The 17,696-nt window shown below is 38.0% G+C and overlaps 1 protein-coding gene and 1 long non-coding RNA gene across 2 annotated transcripts in view; one reads left to right on the plus strand and one right to left on the minus strand.

The window, feature by feature from the left end:
- LOC104153453 (uncharacterized) overlaps nucleotides 1-17,696 on the minus strand; it is a 229,424-nt gene that overhangs the window by 138,512 nt on the left and 73,216 nt on the right. Inside the window, exons 8-9 of the long non-coding RNA XR_011140901.1 lie at nucleotides 13,941-14,137; nucleotides 9,357-9,498 (exon numbers count right to left, since the gene is read on the minus strand). This is a non-coding gene — a long non-coding RNA (uncharacterized lncRNA). The remainder of the gene's footprint in view (nucleotides 1-9,356; nucleotides 9,499-13,940; nucleotides 14,138-17,696) is intronic.
- Nucleotides 1-17,696, plus strand: part of TACR3 (tachykinin receptor 3) — a 35,677-nt gene that overhangs the window by 10,348 nt on the left and 7,633 nt on the right. The window contains exons 2-3 of the mRNA XM_009689358.2: nucleotides 6,473-6,661; nucleotides 8,168-8,318. Coding sequence (XP_009687653.1) covers nucleotides 6,473-6,661; nucleotides 8,168-8,318 — 340 coding nt within the window. The remainder of the gene's footprint in view (nucleotides 1-6,472; nucleotides 6,662-8,167; nucleotides 8,319-17,696) is intronic.

The following is a 17,696-nucleotide window of genomic DNA, read 5'->3' on the forward strand; positions in this document are numbered from 1 at the left end:
TCTTTACTTTTTTTTTTTTTTTCTTCCCAGCCTCTGCACATGCTCTTAGCTTTAAATGGACCAAGCTGAACTTTTCATAGGATGTAGGATGTGATCTAGTCTGTTTTAGGAACATTTCCCATTTCATGGTATTTTGAAGTACATAAGATATGCAACTGGTATTGACTAGTTCTTTCACAGTTTTCGAATATGTGGTAAGACGACTTAACCTTATATATGTGAAACAGGAAGATAATTTTTTCCTCCTTTTTCTTTCCTGTTTTACTACTGGTAAGATAACCGACTAATAATCTATTATCTCTACCATCATAAACACAAGCTCAGAAGTGAGATTCATAGCTTGGTCCTATGTCTCCAGACATATTGTTCAGGACCATAACACACAAATTTATGAAGCTTTTATACTACTTACCAGCTATTTGATTTTATTTGCAAGCTGTAAGAGTGCTATATACCAATACAAACAGACAGTATGTGATTATGCCATCATTAAAACCAGTGGCTTAAAGTGTTTATCAATGTTATTCAAATCAGGACTGTCTCCCATTATGGTTTCGGGAAGCCAGATAGATAGTTTTTAATTTGATGAACCTAACAAACAATTACAAAACAGTAAATTGTGGCTTCTGGCCAAACTGAGCAGATCTCAAGGAAATTAGATCTGTTCGGACCTCAGCAGATTAAAAAAAAAAAAAAAAAAAACACGTCTTGAAGGAACAAAGCGCTGCAGCAAGCACACCATGCTGCACCAGCCATTATTATCTTACAGCCTAACTGATTTCTCATTATGTTCAATAGAAAGACTCTCACTGACTTCAGTAGCAGTTATCTAGGGACAAAGTTTAACACAAACCAAAGCTAGAAGACATGTCAGTCAGAAATAACATGATCACAGCAAACAAAATTATGTGTTAATGATTCTAGTGATGAAACTAAAGTGCTACCTAAAAATTATTTAGAGTAAAACACACACATTCAGAACATGGTGCAAACACTGAATAATTCACATTCTTGCAGGTGTTGGCTTAACTTGAGTCTCTACCTGCACATATTTACATCCCTAAATTTGTATATGTGCATATTCCATCTTGTAATTATCTTCCAAGTGCTAGTGTTTATATTGGATGGGGTAATAACAGGTTTTGCTTGTTGTGATAAATAAGCATAATGAGTTAATTCTTTCCAGTTGATACATACTTTAGATTCAGGATCCCTACTTTATTGTGTGGAACAAGCTATCTGTGGCATTATTAGCAGCTCCCACTAGAGTAAGAAAGCATCAGAAGTCCAGTCCTGAAACTAAACCACCTTAGTGAGAGTTTAGAGCCCTCGGTTGAGGTGAGGGTCCCACTTCTCCAGCCTGGTGACTGACTGAACAGTACATGTCCTATGACAGCAAAGTACCCTGGCACCGCACCCCACTGAATAACATTTTTGTGGCTGCAGAACTGCTCATCAGCTTAACAGTCCTTCAATTTCTTGCAGCCATCATAAATCCTCCTTCAGCCCAAACGCCTACCATCTTTTAATGTCTTTAGAGTCAGATGAGTAGTGAGGCACAGGGACTACGCAGAAATATCGCAAAACATGATGGGCCTCAGCACTTGACTCTTTCACTAACTTCAGACTGACCGCAATAAGTTCAGGCCGCTTGAAAGAATAGTGGAGAAGCAGAGCAGTCATAAGGACAGATGTCAGAGGAGCATCAGAAGAGAAGTCCCTCTGCTCCTCTTGCACACAGTTTACAGCAGCCTGATCACAATGAGAACAACGCTTGGAGTTCTCTCCCAAACATCCACTGAGGCAGAAGGGCTTGCCATGGCACAGCCCTACTGCCAAAGCATTATGCTTTGCAACTGCTTCTACTTTGGTATCTCTGGTCCACTAGAACTGAATTTTCCTCAAGTCTCTTTTGCCTTTACATTGTCCCAGGTTCATTTTTTGTTCTCTCTTCCCCCAACCCAATTTTTTCCTGCTATTATTCTACAATTCTCCTTTCCTTGCTTCTCCACTTTGGGATTTCTCTTCATTCTTACTGCTCTTCTCTTTCTACATCTTTGCACTCAGCCTCCTGCTCCCCAACCTCACTTCTTTCCCTTTTGCTCCAAATCTTGCATCTCATCATCCTCCCTTTCGTTCCTGGCCCACTTACACAATCCTCTTATTTCTAATAACAAAGAATTCAAATAACACCTGGATTTCAAATAACACCTTTCAGTTCACAGTACCGTACCAAATATACATAGGGATATCAAATAGAGTAGAAAAACAAGCCCTAATCACAGAGCTATGCCAAGGAAGAAGAGAGTGAGTTTGTCAGCCATGGATAGCTGGAATGCATTGGGGCACTATCCTGCATCATGCATATATATTATCCCACACACAGCCTCCTCACCTTCACTAATTTTGTGAGCGACACCTAACTGTGGCACCTCTAGCCTGTGCAAGCAGGACCTATCATTCCTGGTGGAAACACCCAGGCAAAAATGGACAGGGAGTAAAGGCAGAGGCCAATTTAAATATTAGCTATTGCTCCTTCAGGTTATGGGTAAAGTGACAGAAAAATAACCTATTCCCCTTAGGTACCAGCAATGGCAAGATAATATTTTCAGTAAACAGAGCTATAGGCAGGAGTGGCTAAGTCTGCTTTGCAAATGACAGCTAACAGCGTAGAAAGGATTCAGTTTTGTTTTTGGCATCTTTTGGCTACAGAGATTAACATCCGGAGAAGGCTCAGCTCCTGAAGTGTTTTTAACCTGCAGCTGAGAGTAATTCCACACTTTCCACTATCCTTGACTATGGTAATGATAGCTTATCTAGAAAAATGACAATATTCGAGCAAGTATAACAAAGCCAAATATATTCTAAGAAGCAGTATCTCACTATCTTAATTAAGCAATTTTGTTTTTAAGAAAAGCTACTTAGGAAATATGTAAGCTCTATTACCTTAATTGGAAGTGTACTGGCAAATTAGAATGAAAAAATTTCTTGTCAAAAACTCAGTAGCACAGGGTTGTCAATACCATAAACAGTGAACTGAATCCTTCCTGCACAAAGGCATCATTCAGGGAATGGTCAAGGCTCCTCCATTTTATTCCCGTCTTGTTTGTTAGAATGAACTGCCTGCTACGTTTTGTAATCTATTTTGTGTAAAAGTTAGGATGTTGGCTCTTCACTCAAATTTCAACACGAAAGATAAGCAGCTTGCTTTTTTTTTTTTTTCCACTGACCCGTGTCCTTGGACTTACCTCACTCCGATAGCTAATAGTTAACATCTCCATCAGCACAGCTCTGAGTCATTAGAAAACACAAACCAATCACTTCATTAAAAGGTAGTCACTAGGAAATTCTGTTGTTAAATCTTCCTTCATCTTAGCGATAGAGAATTACTGCTGGCACCGATTGGGAATAAGAATAATTATTACTGGGTATAAGAATAATATGAATGTAATAGAAATCTGACAGTAGCACATCAAAAAATGTGAATGTACAGCCTGAAGAAAATCACCAATTGAAAAGAAAGATTCCAAGCTAGGAGGAGATGCCTTAGGAGTCCCACAAGCATATGACCAAGGGTTATTGCCTACTACAGGTACAGACCATCAAGCATTTTGGACAATATTTGGCAACCCACATTCAAGCTCAGTTTGAAGGACAGGACTCACGACTACAAGGTTATCTTCATTACCATGCCGTAATTAATCTTTGGAGAGAGAGGGAAGCGGGAGTAGAGGATAATAATACAACTCACTTTTATTTTCATGAGATCTGCTATTCTATCAGGACAAAATACCCAATATTACAAGAACAGAGCTATTTCATAGTTTATATGTAATACCGAAAGCACTAGCTTCAGCTGAAACACAAACAGCAGGTAAAGGAGAGCAGAACTAACCACCTGTGAGTATAATATATGAATGCAGCCTTGCAAATGGAAAACGAAAATGAACAGCCTTGCAAATCTAAATACAGAAACTGATGATTCATAACTGAAGCTGTTTGAATTCACCATCTGTTTCTGACAGCATTTAAATGCTTTAAGGCATTAGTATAGTTACCATGTTTACCAAGAGCCAAATACCACAGTGATGGTATATGTTGGATATATCATAATTTGATGATTAACCAGAAAGTGAGTTATTTTTTCTAAAACAGGTATCTATTCTACGATTATCCATTTCTCAAGTGTGAAATTTTCAACAAGTAGGAACATCTTGAATGAAGTTTGTTTGTCCTGGCAGTTAAATACAGATGCAAAAGATTATTTGCATAAATTTTTCTTAGGATTATTATTACTATTATTATTATTAGGCTGTACCTAACGTCTGTGCCTAAAACTCTTGGACAAGTCTGCCTAGAACCTAGGTGCATACGGTAACAATTTGGACAAGTGACACCTTCTGTTTTTTAAATGAGTACAAGTCTTCTAACTGCAGCAGTACAGTACTTAGTCATCCAAAAAAGGAATAATTCTAATTGATTTCAATGGATTTGAATTAAAATCCTAGTTGAAAAATCTAGCAAAGCACATAGATTTGGAAGCCTAGGCCCAACTGGTCATCTACAAATGTAAGAAGGGTATTCATGATCTAAAAAAAAAAAAAAAAAAAAAAAAAAAAAAAAAAAAAGGGCAGAAGATGAGAATGCAAAAAGTAAATATCATGAATGGCTTTGAATATTTTATGATATACAAAAGCCTAAAGGACATGAACAAGAAAAATAACAATAATCAAATACGAGCATCACTTTGGAAGAGAATCTACTAATCCATACTTATTTACATACAAAATAACTAATTCTTTGTGAGTGTAAGGTAAATTCATTTCGTAACTTCTAAGCCTCACACGAATACTAAAAGTTTCGATAAAAGCACAAAATATACATATGCTTATGAAACAAAGTGATTTTTTTTCACACTATATGACACCTTCAGGATACAGTCTTGCCACATAATGCCTGTAACTGCCAGTGTAATCTTTCATGTGGAAAACGATCTCTGAATCTATCCCAATCTATCTTTATATGCGGAAAAAATGTATACAAAGAGCAGAGGAAGAGCTGTATTTCATCTTTTACTTACTGCAATTCCTTTAGAAGGTGTAAATGATACAAGGAGGTAAGTAGTAGCAGAAATTTATGTAAATATGTTCCAAATACATGTCAGCTAGACTAGGTGTAGCTTGATGTTCTACGTTGATCTCTTAACTCCTACTTTACCTCACAAAGCATGCTGCATTTCAGTCATTTGTAAAAGTATTTTTTTTAATATGCTCTGGGAACCCTCTAGATCTGAAACAAAATATCAATATAAATAATCCCCTTGTGTAGTTCTGCAAAACACTGGGATATCAAATTAAAGAATATGTTGTTGATAATTCAGTATGCTACGTTGGTAACACGATATGGAAACATCCAGTATCTCCTTGGCTTTATAAAAGTACAAAAGTTTCTTGAAATGTAATCATGGCGAATACTTTGCAGCATTCTAATTAACAGTAGAAGACAATTGTGAATTCTGTTCCGATTTAGTTAATACTTTTACTGACTTTGCAAGTCATGATTCGATCCTTGATAAAGGAAACCAAATGGAGTGATCAGGGAAGTCAGCGGAAAGGCTATTAATTCAGTGTTTTGCATCTACACAGAAATCAAAAGACAGAAAGCAGGAGCTGTTTTTCTCTTACTGCCTGTCCTGGGGCCTACCTGCCGCTCTTTTTACTGTGCTTTTAAATTGCAGTGACTCAGAGTAACCTTTCTACTGATTTTTCACATGTTCAACAGTTATCAGCGTACATGGCTTGCTTATACAATTATAGGGAATCAAAACCAATGCTATCCTTCCTCAGAACACAGGAAATGGGAGAGCAAATGAAATATTTTCATGCTTTATGAATATATTTCTCTTGGTGCTCTTATCCCTTCTACATTGCCTGAGGCAAAGCTCATATGGCTCCCTTCTGCATCTGTGTATAAGCCAGCTGTAGTCTGAGGCTCTTTAGTCAACTATCTGAAGTCAGCCTATGTCTATTTAACAAAATGTGTGAGCACTTACCAGGTTCCTGCAGCTACTGGGAAGATGACTAACAATCCTGACAGCTTGGCTGTTAGTTTTTTAATTACAGACAAACCCTGTACTATCGAGCAGAGCAAATGAGGATCCAGATGCCTTGCTGCTTTTGCATCAGGTTCTTCTGAGACAGGATTAACCACCTCCTTGGGAAATGGTTGCTGCACTGATATACCACGGTTAACCAGGTGTCCCACAGCTTTAGATTGATACTCAGTGAGCTTTTCTTTTCTTCCAGCACTTCTCTCATGAGAGCTGAACCAACCAAAGTGCACAACTTCATCAGAGCTACAAGATGACAAATACTTGTTTATATCCCTCACCCAACCCTAAGCTTTGCCTGATTCTAGACATAGGCTTACCACTGAAGGTTTCTCATGCAAAGATTTTTGGTTTCCTTTGCAGGTACATGGCCATTATCGATCCCCTGAAACCGAGACTCTCTGCAACTGCTACCAAGGTGGTCATTGGAAGCATATGGATTTCAGCTGTTCTGCTGGCCTTTCCCCAGTGTCTCTACTCCATAACTAAGGTGATGCCTGGGAGAACTCTTTGCTATGTAGCATGGCCAGGTGGTCCAAAACAGCATTTTACGTAAGCTTTTGTTCTTTTAAATTTGTGCATGGTGATGTCTACACTTGCAATGTACTTAACAAAAGCTGTAGAGTATCATGCAGATATTACACATGCAGATTAACTACTTCAGCACTGACCAGAGATGTAAAGCAGACCTAGGAAGATAGCGCACTTAAACGATAAGTGGAAACGATAAGTGGAACTATTTATTCTCTTCAATTTCTGTAAGTATTTTCTGTCCCATGCTGCACGTTTACCATCATTGCTTAAGACAGCTACTTCGGTACAGGACACACGCGTTCAGAAACGGGGACAGAACATGGAGTTTAAAGCAAGCTTCTAGTTCATACTAACCAGGAAAACAAGCATTTTCTGCCTCTCCTTGACCTAATGTGAAATTTTCCACTGTATCTCTTTGTGAGAGGGTTGGATTTTCCCACTTCATTCTATTACACTACCACAGTTACCTTAAATATCTGTTTGAATAAAAGATTTACCAAACCTGTAATCAAGTTCCAGCTTTTGAAAGTGCAGAACAACCATCAGTTAAATTCAATATATCCTAGTTGTCCCTCTGGCAGAATTAGGAACAAGTGGTTACTTAGCCACAGAATTATTTCCTCTTTCATGTCTTTGTTGGCACTAAGGATGAACTCTGCGTCCAAGGCTTAAAAACTGTGCAAACATCTAGCATCACATTTGACATTCTCTCTTTCAAGCAGGTGAAAGAGGCTCTGACGATAAATGATTTTTATCGCTTTAGGAGCCATCCACAAACATTTCTTTTTAGGGCAGTAAGGTCACTCTTAGTGACGACTGGGGATTCTTCACTGATCGTTCACTAGCATTTTATCTGAAGATAATGCCATCCGAAGATGGCATTTAACCAGCAACTAACAGTAAGAAAAAGCAGTCCCTTTCCCCCCCCCCCCCCCCCCCACACTTCAGCAGGGATGAATGAATGCACATAGGCAACGGATCTGCCATATGAGAAGGCATGTTTTACACTAAGCAACGCTGGATGCTTATCACTGTCTCTGTATAAATACACTCTTAAAACATCGTTTTTCCTCTTTCATTTATGGTCCAGACAAGAGCTCAAAACCCCAGCTTGCCTGTAGGATACTTGGCTGTATAACAATCAAATGGATTCAGCTAATTATGTTCAGCAAAGATATGTTATTCTGCAGTTATTAACCATGATTTCGATTGAGTCATTCTTAATTTACGCCGGTACAAGTTCAGAATCAAAACTAGAGAGCCCATAAAGCGCTTGCATTTAAATAAATTTGAGGTTTCCTTTGAGATTTTTTCAAGAAGGTAGTGAAAGCAGTAAGGCAGCTGAACTGCTTGTCAAGCTGAGCACAGTTCCAGGAAAAGGTAAACCCAATTCTCCGTCCATGAACTAACAAATAAACATAAAAGATGCTTTGTGTTACAGTAATACTATTGACTTCTAATAGTACATTCCTTCCAAGTAGCTCCTCCAAAAGCACTTATCAGCTTAACGCTTTCTCATTGCAGGTATCACGTCATTGTGATTGTGCTGGTCTACTGCTTTCCGCTGCTTGTTATGGGCATCACTTACAGCATAGTGGGAATTACCCTCTGGGGAGGAGAAATCCCAGGCGACACATCTGACAAATATCATGAGCAGCTCAAAGCTAAGAGAAAGGTACTGTTTCATTAAACCTCACTAAGTGAATCCTGCTAATATCATGTATAATTAGGTAGGAAAATACGGCAGTATTTTCTTTCAGAAACTCAATGTCATTTGAAACAATAGTAACAAGAGAGCTACTTCAATAAAAAATGTGATCAAGTTTGACAAATTGTCTTCTATGTTCACTAGCTGTTCTTTTTCTAATGTCATTGGTCTTTGTTTAGATAAGGGCAGTGTTTGGATTTTAACGTTTTATTCCCCCCCATAGGTGCATGCAGTATGTCTGATATTTGGAAACTAAGTCCAAATGTTTAGCCTTCACAGAAATAAAATAATGGGTTTTGAACAATGAGTTATCAAAGCATTAGCTCCTCTTGAGCCAGATTCTCCTCCTACTGAAAAAAAAAAAGTTTTCAGTGACACTCTGTCCTAACTCATGCTCCAACACTTGAAGCACATTTTTCTTTTGACAGATCAAGTGTCTCAGGGACTGATCCCTTTAAGTTTGCCTAGCATCAGTTCTTTCAAACAAATATGACATGCAGGGACTTTGCAGCCGCTACCCCTTCTTGTGGCTTTAGCCACAAGCTCCTGTCATGAGACTGACTGATGTTCAGCTGCTTTATTCTCCTGCAATTCCCGTTTTCACAAGATGCAATTATAGTTTCAGTACTGTCAGACATAAACGAAGCTTACATAGGTGGCTTACAGTGTTACTATAAATTTTACTAGGCCAAAGTGTTTTTCATGTTCAAATGCAAATACTCAGATTTGCTCTCAGATTTTGTCTCTAAACTCTGTTTATTTTATTTAGCCTTCCATTCCAATCCCTCTTCCAACTTTACTTAACCTGCAAAAGGGGGTGATCATGTCCAGTAAAGATCAAATCAATTAGTTCCTGTTGTCTTTGTCAAAACAGATGTAGTTCTGATACTATAACATTTTTCTGACAAAATAACACTTTTCTCAGCGGAAAATACTATTGCCTTTTCTGAACAGAAAGAACAGGAATACTCTCCTTTTACATCTTATGTTTACAATTCTCCTTACCTCTAGCTGTTAACTTTATGGTAACGTTACTTCAATGTGTATCTTTCCTGGCAATTTTCATGATTCCGCCATAGTTGTGCCTCTTCCTGCAGTCTCTGCTTCTCTTGACACAGTCAGTTTGTAGTCTTTTCTCAACTCCTTCCTGCAATGGAGTTTGAATAAAAGCAATCTTATTTTTCCCACATTGAAACCTTTTTGCAAATCTGTAAATACAAGCACAGAAAAACAACTGTGTATTTGCTAGTGACTCACAGTATTCCAGGAAACACTAGAGAGATGGTCAGGTTACTAGCCTAATTGCAAAAGAAAATTTGCAAAGCTTTATATACATATTGATCGCTAAAATAAATATCCCGTATCCAATTACGCTCAAACGCATCTATTTAATCAATTAACACAGTATGTGTAACCCAGTGGGGGAGAAAATAAAAAGGAGAAAGTTTTTAACACTGCTATCTGAAAAGAAAAGATGCTCAAAACAATATGAGACTGCTTAGGTGCAACGATGTCAAGACAAACACCGCTGAACATCAAATATTACGCAGTGTGACAAGCCAAATTTAGTAAGAAAACAGCACAATCTGTTTTCCAAGTCAGGGTCAGAACGGTTAGGTGAAAATTCAAAAATCACCTAAAATTAATGTATGGGAAGCTTTTAGTAGATAAAAAGAAGTAGCCAGGTGAAGTCTTGAAGGGCTACAAACACATGTTAAAAAAGGTACCTCAACTCAACAATTTTAAATAATATACCCAGAAAAGATGGTGTTATGTTCCTTTTTCACATAGCAGTAGAGCTATAAAAATACAGCTCAGCGTATTATATCTGAGGGAATATCCCTGGCCTCTTACTGGGGTTCAGTGTCACTAAAAAGGCAGATTTTCCATTTTATTCCAACATACGAATACATGACATGAAATCATTTTAATATACAGTTAATACTACATTGTATGAAATAAGAAAAATACTAGTTAGAAATAATGATACTTTTGCTGACATTAAACAGTAGCAGATAAGGGCAGAATGAAAGAAGCTGAACTGTGTCATGACGGAGTAGTTTACTATGGGACAGATTTTTTTAAACGAAAATTAAGAAGTGAGGGAGATTCAAAGCTCAGAACATTACAGTGTAACATCAAAACTCATGGGATACTGAATAAATTACGAGCACCCCCACAAAGGCTGATACAGACTTGGAAAAATAAGATCATACCCAAAACTTAAAGCTTATTCACCAAAAACAGGTAATGGAAACATCACACCATGAAATCACATATCATATAGTAAGTAATTTTGACTCTTACTGTTAAGAAGTAACCACTAAGTCTAGATAGACATACTAGTTAGATACTAACCCCGCCATAAAACTTCATTGGAAAGTTTGCTTTCAACAATAAAAAACAAAAAGTTTTGACGTTCTGGGCCCAAGGATTTGTCTTGCATGTGACTATATCCTGCCAACACAATCTTGAAAATCCATTTTTATCCTAGACATTTGTTCAGACTTCTTAAAGGTTGGAAAAGAACTGCTGTCCCAGGAGACTGTACAAAGATACGGTAAGTTTAACATTTTCCCAGTTATTTAAGCAACCCATATCATCCTAGCTTTACTTAGCACAAGGATCAGCACTCCAGTCTTCAAGAACTCATATATACTATATTCCATTTTCCAAAAAGTATAAGGGAGTTAAACAGTTTAATCCTATAGCAAGTCAATAGAACTTGATTATCCTAATGTCCTTTGAAAGCACCAGCTTTCCAACGAATTATTCTACACAGCTTTGTACTACACACTTCAAGGGATGGCCCAAATCTGCTTAGGACACCCCTCAGTCTATCATCTCAATCATCACTTCTGAATGTTTTTTAAAAGTTACACAGTAATAACCAAAGGAGGAGGAAGGCATCTGTGTTGCAACTCATAGGAACTGGCCATGTAACAGCCGACTGTGGAAAAGACTTATACGGTCATCTTGCCTTTCCCACCATTTATTTATTCAGGGGGCATGAAATCTTTGCACTTTGTGGATTTATATGTGCTTGTGTGCAGTGGACAGAAACGACTGCCATGCTGGTGGCACTCAGCATATATACTTACGAGGAGCCAGTTGCAGAACTGTGTATGCATGCTTCTCCCCGGGAAGCAGCCTCTTCACTTTGGTTGATTTTGTATTTCTCAGTCAACCTATCCATTGTATCGTGGGATAACGAGGTGCAGAACTCAATTTGCTATGAATACCACTACATGCCTCATGCCAAAAATAACTTCCAGTATAATTTTTTGGTCCACCAGAAATCCTCCTTAAATAAGTCTACTCTTTGATCTTGCACAGAGTGACAACGAAACAGACGGTCTCTCTGATCAACAAGACGTAATGCTATGGTTTATGCTATAGGGATGGCTGCATTGCTTGAGTATCTGAAATCTCATACAGCTACAGATAAACTAAACTACACATGAACTCAGACCTCCAGCCTGAGCACTGAATCACTATTAGCACCATGCAGGCCAAAGCTTACCATGGTGGAATATGTACCTCAATGTAGACATTCATAAATTTAGCAAGCATTGTTCAGCACATTTACAAAGAAAAAAAGACTAAGTAATACCAGGCTGAAGGACAACTTACTTCAGTTAGCAGCAGTTCTGTACACTGCAAAGTACTGTTGTCAGTCAGTAACCAAAAAAATAAGAGACACTTTTTAATGATTTCTGTCCTTACACCTAAATGTATACCCCTAAAAACAAATGCTAGTTTATTTTCTAGGCAGCTCAAGCTGCTACAAAAATACCACCCAAAGCGATAACCTGTAATGCTCACCCACTGCCTTTCTTCTACATGCAATATGAAACGATCAGCTTCGAATCTCTCTTCCTTCCCCTTTTTAAAACTATTCTTATTTTATGATTTTATATTTTTAAAGTCAGTCCCCTCTGAGGTTAGACTCACATTAGTCATACAGCTTACACTTTGCGAAACTACTGTAGAAATGAAATCAATTTGAACATTTCGGTATCAGTGAGATAGGGTAAGTTTTAAACATCAGTTTTGTCTGTGGTTGTCTTTGACATTGATATATTTTGCTTAAAGAAAAGAAAAAAAATGGGAAGAAGGAACTTTCAGGAGCATTTTCAGATCTAAACAGCAAATCCAAATCAAGCATCCTGAACAGGAAACCTTGTAAAGGTTGCCTAGTTTCAAGTTCAGTTATGATTCTCCCATTTAACAGCTCTATAAGTGATGGATATACAAGATTGTGCATGTATTTCACATCCTAGATTTCTTCATTTAGGAGAAGTGACCTAGCCCTTCCTGCAATCTATATGAACTCCAGTTACCATCTGTTCCTCTTCCTTTGCACTAGTTTTGACTTTTTATCTGTTACTGAATTCTCACTTCTTATTTGAAGATTAGAAGTAAATGTAATCAGTGGTACCTTAAAATATTTTCCCAAGTGTTTCCTTTATTTTTGATTACAGGGGACTTTTTCTCTCCACCCACCTACAGTATCTGTTTTCACAACTGCTGTATTGTCTGAATTAAGTGGCAGGCTTTCTCTGAGAGGTTTAGATCACAGCCCGTTAACAGCTATTTGGCTTAAGTAAATACACACTAAGATTGGTAATCTGTTCCGCTGGGAAAGGGTGACAGAGGGTGACAGAGCATTGGAACAGGTTGCCCAGAGAGGTAGTGGAGTCTCCTTCCCTGGAGATATTCAAAACCCGTCTGGACCTGATCCTGGGCAATATGCTCTAGAGGTCCCTGCTTGAGCAGGGAGGTTGGACTAGATGATCTCCAGAGGTCCCTTCCAACCTAAACGATTCTGTGATTCTGTGAAATAAACCATAGAATTATATGTGTGATGCTAGCATATCACTACAGTCTCCTAACCATGCGACTTGTCACATACATTACATTACAGCTTTTCTCCTTATTGACTCAGATGCCATTTGAGGATCATTAGCTTCTAAGATAGTATTTCCAAAATTAACGTTTTATTTCCTCATTAGAATTCACCACAGAAAACTCTTTCCTGCATCAGAGAAAGCTAACAGGTTGTCATTAGTTTACGTTGTACTGTTCCTAATGGAGTGCGAAAAGAAGAAGGTCAAAGGGTTAACACACTGGTTAGTGAGACACTGTTCTTCTTCCAGTGGTACAAAGTTTATTCTCAGCACTTCACACCTTCTAAGTCAAAATCTGAAGCAATAACTGTGCACTGTAAATATATACCATTTTGTAAAGCCACATCGATAAATATATTAAAGTATGGTCAAGAACAAAAAACATTTGCAGCAAGACTAGAAATTACTGAGGTAGGCCAATTTGACTAATATCATGAACCAGACAAGACTGCTTGTCCAGATGTGCTAACGTGGACCATATCTCAATACATAAGGCCTTTATGACAGGTCATGCAAGCATACATTACTACCCTCAAAATCAACACTGATTTTAATTAGGCCATTAAGCTCCAATAGCCACTGTTCTCTATACGGGATAAAAAGGATAGATGGACCGTTCCAGATGGTTCTGCACTTAATGAAAATTAAATTTCTGTTTTATGAAATGTAAAATCATTACCAAACATGAAGAGGTAAAGCCCCTGGTAAGTCAACAATTCCATTCCTTTAAAATGGTGTTTTCAAAGCTTCATCTGCGCTTCAGCTGTCATAAAACAGTCAAAGTGGGTGAGATAGCACTGCCGATGACAGAAGACAGACAGGATCTTCACGCTGATTGTGCTCCATCACTTGCGCTTAATGCAGTACTGGAAACCACTGTCAAGTAAATACATCAAAGTAGTATTTATAGTAACTGAATTCTCTGAGGCTCAACAGCCTTTTCTTTCTTTGTGGTCTGCTTTGATAACTGTCAATCCTATTGATCTAAAAAATGTATCTGTAAATGTTCCTTAATTTTGACTGAGAAAAAAAGACTCATATAAACCTAGGAAAAGTGAAACGTTTCAGTGAAGTGAAACTGCATCCTTTATAGTCGTTATGTAATTAAAGCTTTTCAAAACCCTGTCAGAGAGCTCTACTGAATCTAATCTAAAGAGGGATGGAACTAGACAAGCAGCTGCTTTTGTGGCTCCTCCAAAAACAAACTCATCCATAGTCTACAAGGCACCAGCTATTGAAACCTGTCCAGAGCTCTCTCCCCTCATTCCTTGGATGTCATTTTGTGTCTATCAATATTAAAAATTTAAATGAATACAGGACTCAAAGTAGCCTCAGGGCCCAATGCCCATCATCACAGGCAACCCAGAATTCTCACGGTATCAAAAGCTTCATCTTAAAATCAGTTTGCCTTCTGGCCCATTACTTTTAATTTAAGGTGTTCAAAAATCTCACTACTCCCAGACTTCCAGTTTCCAGGCTAAATTTATTTATGGACAGCTTTATTTATGCCAATATTTCTGTTAGTTTAATTAACTATTATCCCTTATTGGTACTGCTTCTGCAGCTGTTTGCATAAACAGTCATATCCTCTCTGGACCTTCATTTGCATTCATCACATAAATGAAATAAGCACTTTTGGTCTTGTTTTATATAACAACATCTATACACAACGAGCGATCAAAACAATACAAGGGAACGCTAGAGGTGAAGCCTCACCATGGCCTTGCATGGTGGTATTAACACTTTCCTCTCTCCATTGAAAATGTCTTACCTGGAACATCCTAACACCTCCTCGCATTTTTTTGGTCATGCTGTAAGAAATCAATGCATTTGCATCACTCTGTCGCCCATGTATCCACAGCAGGTAACTCCGCACCTCATGGAGGAAAATTTTACTAGCCCCCAAATCAGTAAATCCTAGAATTTTTCTGAGTATGATCCTAATTATGGAAGAACGTTGTCAAGCAATCTCCAAAACTAGCACAGTACCTGTTTCTATTTGTCTGTGAAATCTGCAATTACCATGTCCCCACTCAGAGACACAACCACTACAGACACTACGGTAAGCGTATGACTAGCACTTTAAACTCTGAAGCTGCGTTTCTGCTCCTGAAGTTTTGAAAACATCCAGGTTCTTCCTCTGTTATACCTCTGTATCAGCAATGCTGCACAACAGCGTATTCTCACCAAATGTATTTGGCATGCTCTTCCTCTTTTATCCCTAGCTCCTCAATATTTTGTAACATAGCAGAAGTTATATAAGGGGATGTAGCACATTTCCTGGAAAGAACTGATGGTAATTCTGTCTGTTGCTCTCTATGGCTCTGTTTGGGTGCACCAGCACTGTTGATGTAGTAAACACTACTGGATCAGACTGTAAATGGGTGTTCCATTACCATGTTCTGAACAGTTGCCCCATACCTATTAAGATGGATACCTCTCAGACTTATTGGATAGCTATTAATGCAGCAGTAAAAATTGCTACTTGTGAGTAACTGCTATTACAGTCAAAAGCCTGCAAAACAGGGATCTTTGTCATTATTTCAATATATGCTCATAAAAAGCTCCTAAAGGGTTATAAGTGCCATAATATCACATGAATAATATGTCTAATATCTACTACCAGAAGAACAGATCTCTTACTATTCTGATCAATAATATATTCCCTTAGCTATTACAAATCTCCACGAGAACACAAATACAGCATTGAGAGAAAAACTTGATGGTGGCCTTCTAATTTACCATTAATTAAATTCTGAAATTCTTGCACAAGCCATGTAATGACAAAAAATATCCTCTCCTGCCCCTCTCCACTTTTTTCCCAGCAGTGCTAGGCAGCATGGCCAATATTCTGAGAAAAAAACTTCTTTAAAAGTTAAAAAAAAAAAAAAAAAGCTATTAAATCATTTTCATTATCTAGTATATGAACTACATTCCCGTTGGAAACGTAAGGAACAAGAGAATGAGCAAAGCAACTCGTAATGTTACATATCATAATTTTGGTTTTATAGCCTGACTCTTCATATATACGCTCAGCAGTTGCCTAGGAAAGACTGGGACATCAGACATTGGGAAATGATTTCCATTGCATGCTAAAAGAAACCAAAATTAACTATCCATAACCGAAGTGTTGCTTTTTTTTTTTTTTTTTTTTTTTAAAAACAGAGTTACTTTATGGGCTTAAAACTTTGAAAATATAGGATTCATCCTTTCAGCTCTACAGAAACGCAGACAATTAACCAGGCTTTCTTCTGTTCCTGGGGTTTTACACACCTTTTGTCAAGCCATTTAAGAATTTACCCATGATTATTACCTTACTGTGGTAAAAATAAAATCAAATCTCCAGATCCTTTTCTGAACTGCATTAAAACACTTACATATAATAAAATACACCGATTGATGATTCTGGAAGCTGCCCTACTCCACTCTCTGTCTACCAAACAGCTACAACACACTCAGCAGCAGCACCAGCTTCCATTGTCTTTCAACTTTTCCTAAAATTCAGCTAGGAACAGCGGAATCACTCCACACTCGTCCCCTAGGCCTGAAGTAGCAACCACAGCAGTGAAAAAAAACACCAGACTCTAAAACTGGCTTTATACAGTGCATAAATCTTGCACAGCGTTAAGTACCTACTGAGAGACTGATAAAAGGTTTCTGATTACAATGGGCGATTCCATTTCTTTCCTGAAGGGGAACTATCCTAAGGCTATCACCTCCTTCCCTGTAGAACAGCGGGCAATAACTTTGGGTCAGTGGCAGAGGTAACAGACTGATCCTGCGTGGTCAGTGAGTAGCCTCAGGAGCATACACTTGAAATTTCCCTGATGTTTCTCCTCTGTATTTCTGCATCTCCCATCACCTCAGGTAGAAACTTCACGGGAAATACTAAGTCTGGTAGCAGTGCTAGGTCAATGATTTCAGTTTAATAGCACTTCATATTTTTAAGAACTTAAATACACTGGATTAAAAGGAGCAAAAACTATGGGTTTAGGAAGGAGGGGAGGGAAATGGAGATTAACCACATGTACTGATTCTCTCCTCAAAATGAGGATCCCAGATCAATTACGGTGACGCAAATAGGTCTGAACAAACGACTCCTACTTTTAGGCAGCAATGTGAATTCAGTGTGCTCTTAAATGCATTGCTGAATTGAACCATTTCTTAATAATAAAATTAAGATACCGACTGGAAAGTAAAATAAAAACCAAATTTACCCCTTTTACAAAATTTGTTTAAATTTTAAACACATGGAGATTGTGATAGACTTGCTGTTTCAGACAGTTCTCTTTCTTCTGCCTAATTCCTTCCTGGTTCAAGTATGAGATCTAACCCTCCAGACAGATTACCTTAATAGTGCACCTGCAGGACAAAAAATGTTAAATTCTAAATAGTTTCTTTCACCAGCATACAAGCAAATCTTGAAAAATCTTAA

The sequence above is a fragment of the Struthio camelus genome, chromosome 4, assembly GCF_040807025.1.
Source record: "Struthio camelus isolate bStrCam1 chromosome 4, bStrCam1.hap1, whole genome shotgun sequence".
Taxonomy (NCBI): domain Eukaryota; kingdom Metazoa; phylum Chordata; class Aves; order Struthioniformes; family Struthionidae; genus Struthio; species Struthio camelus.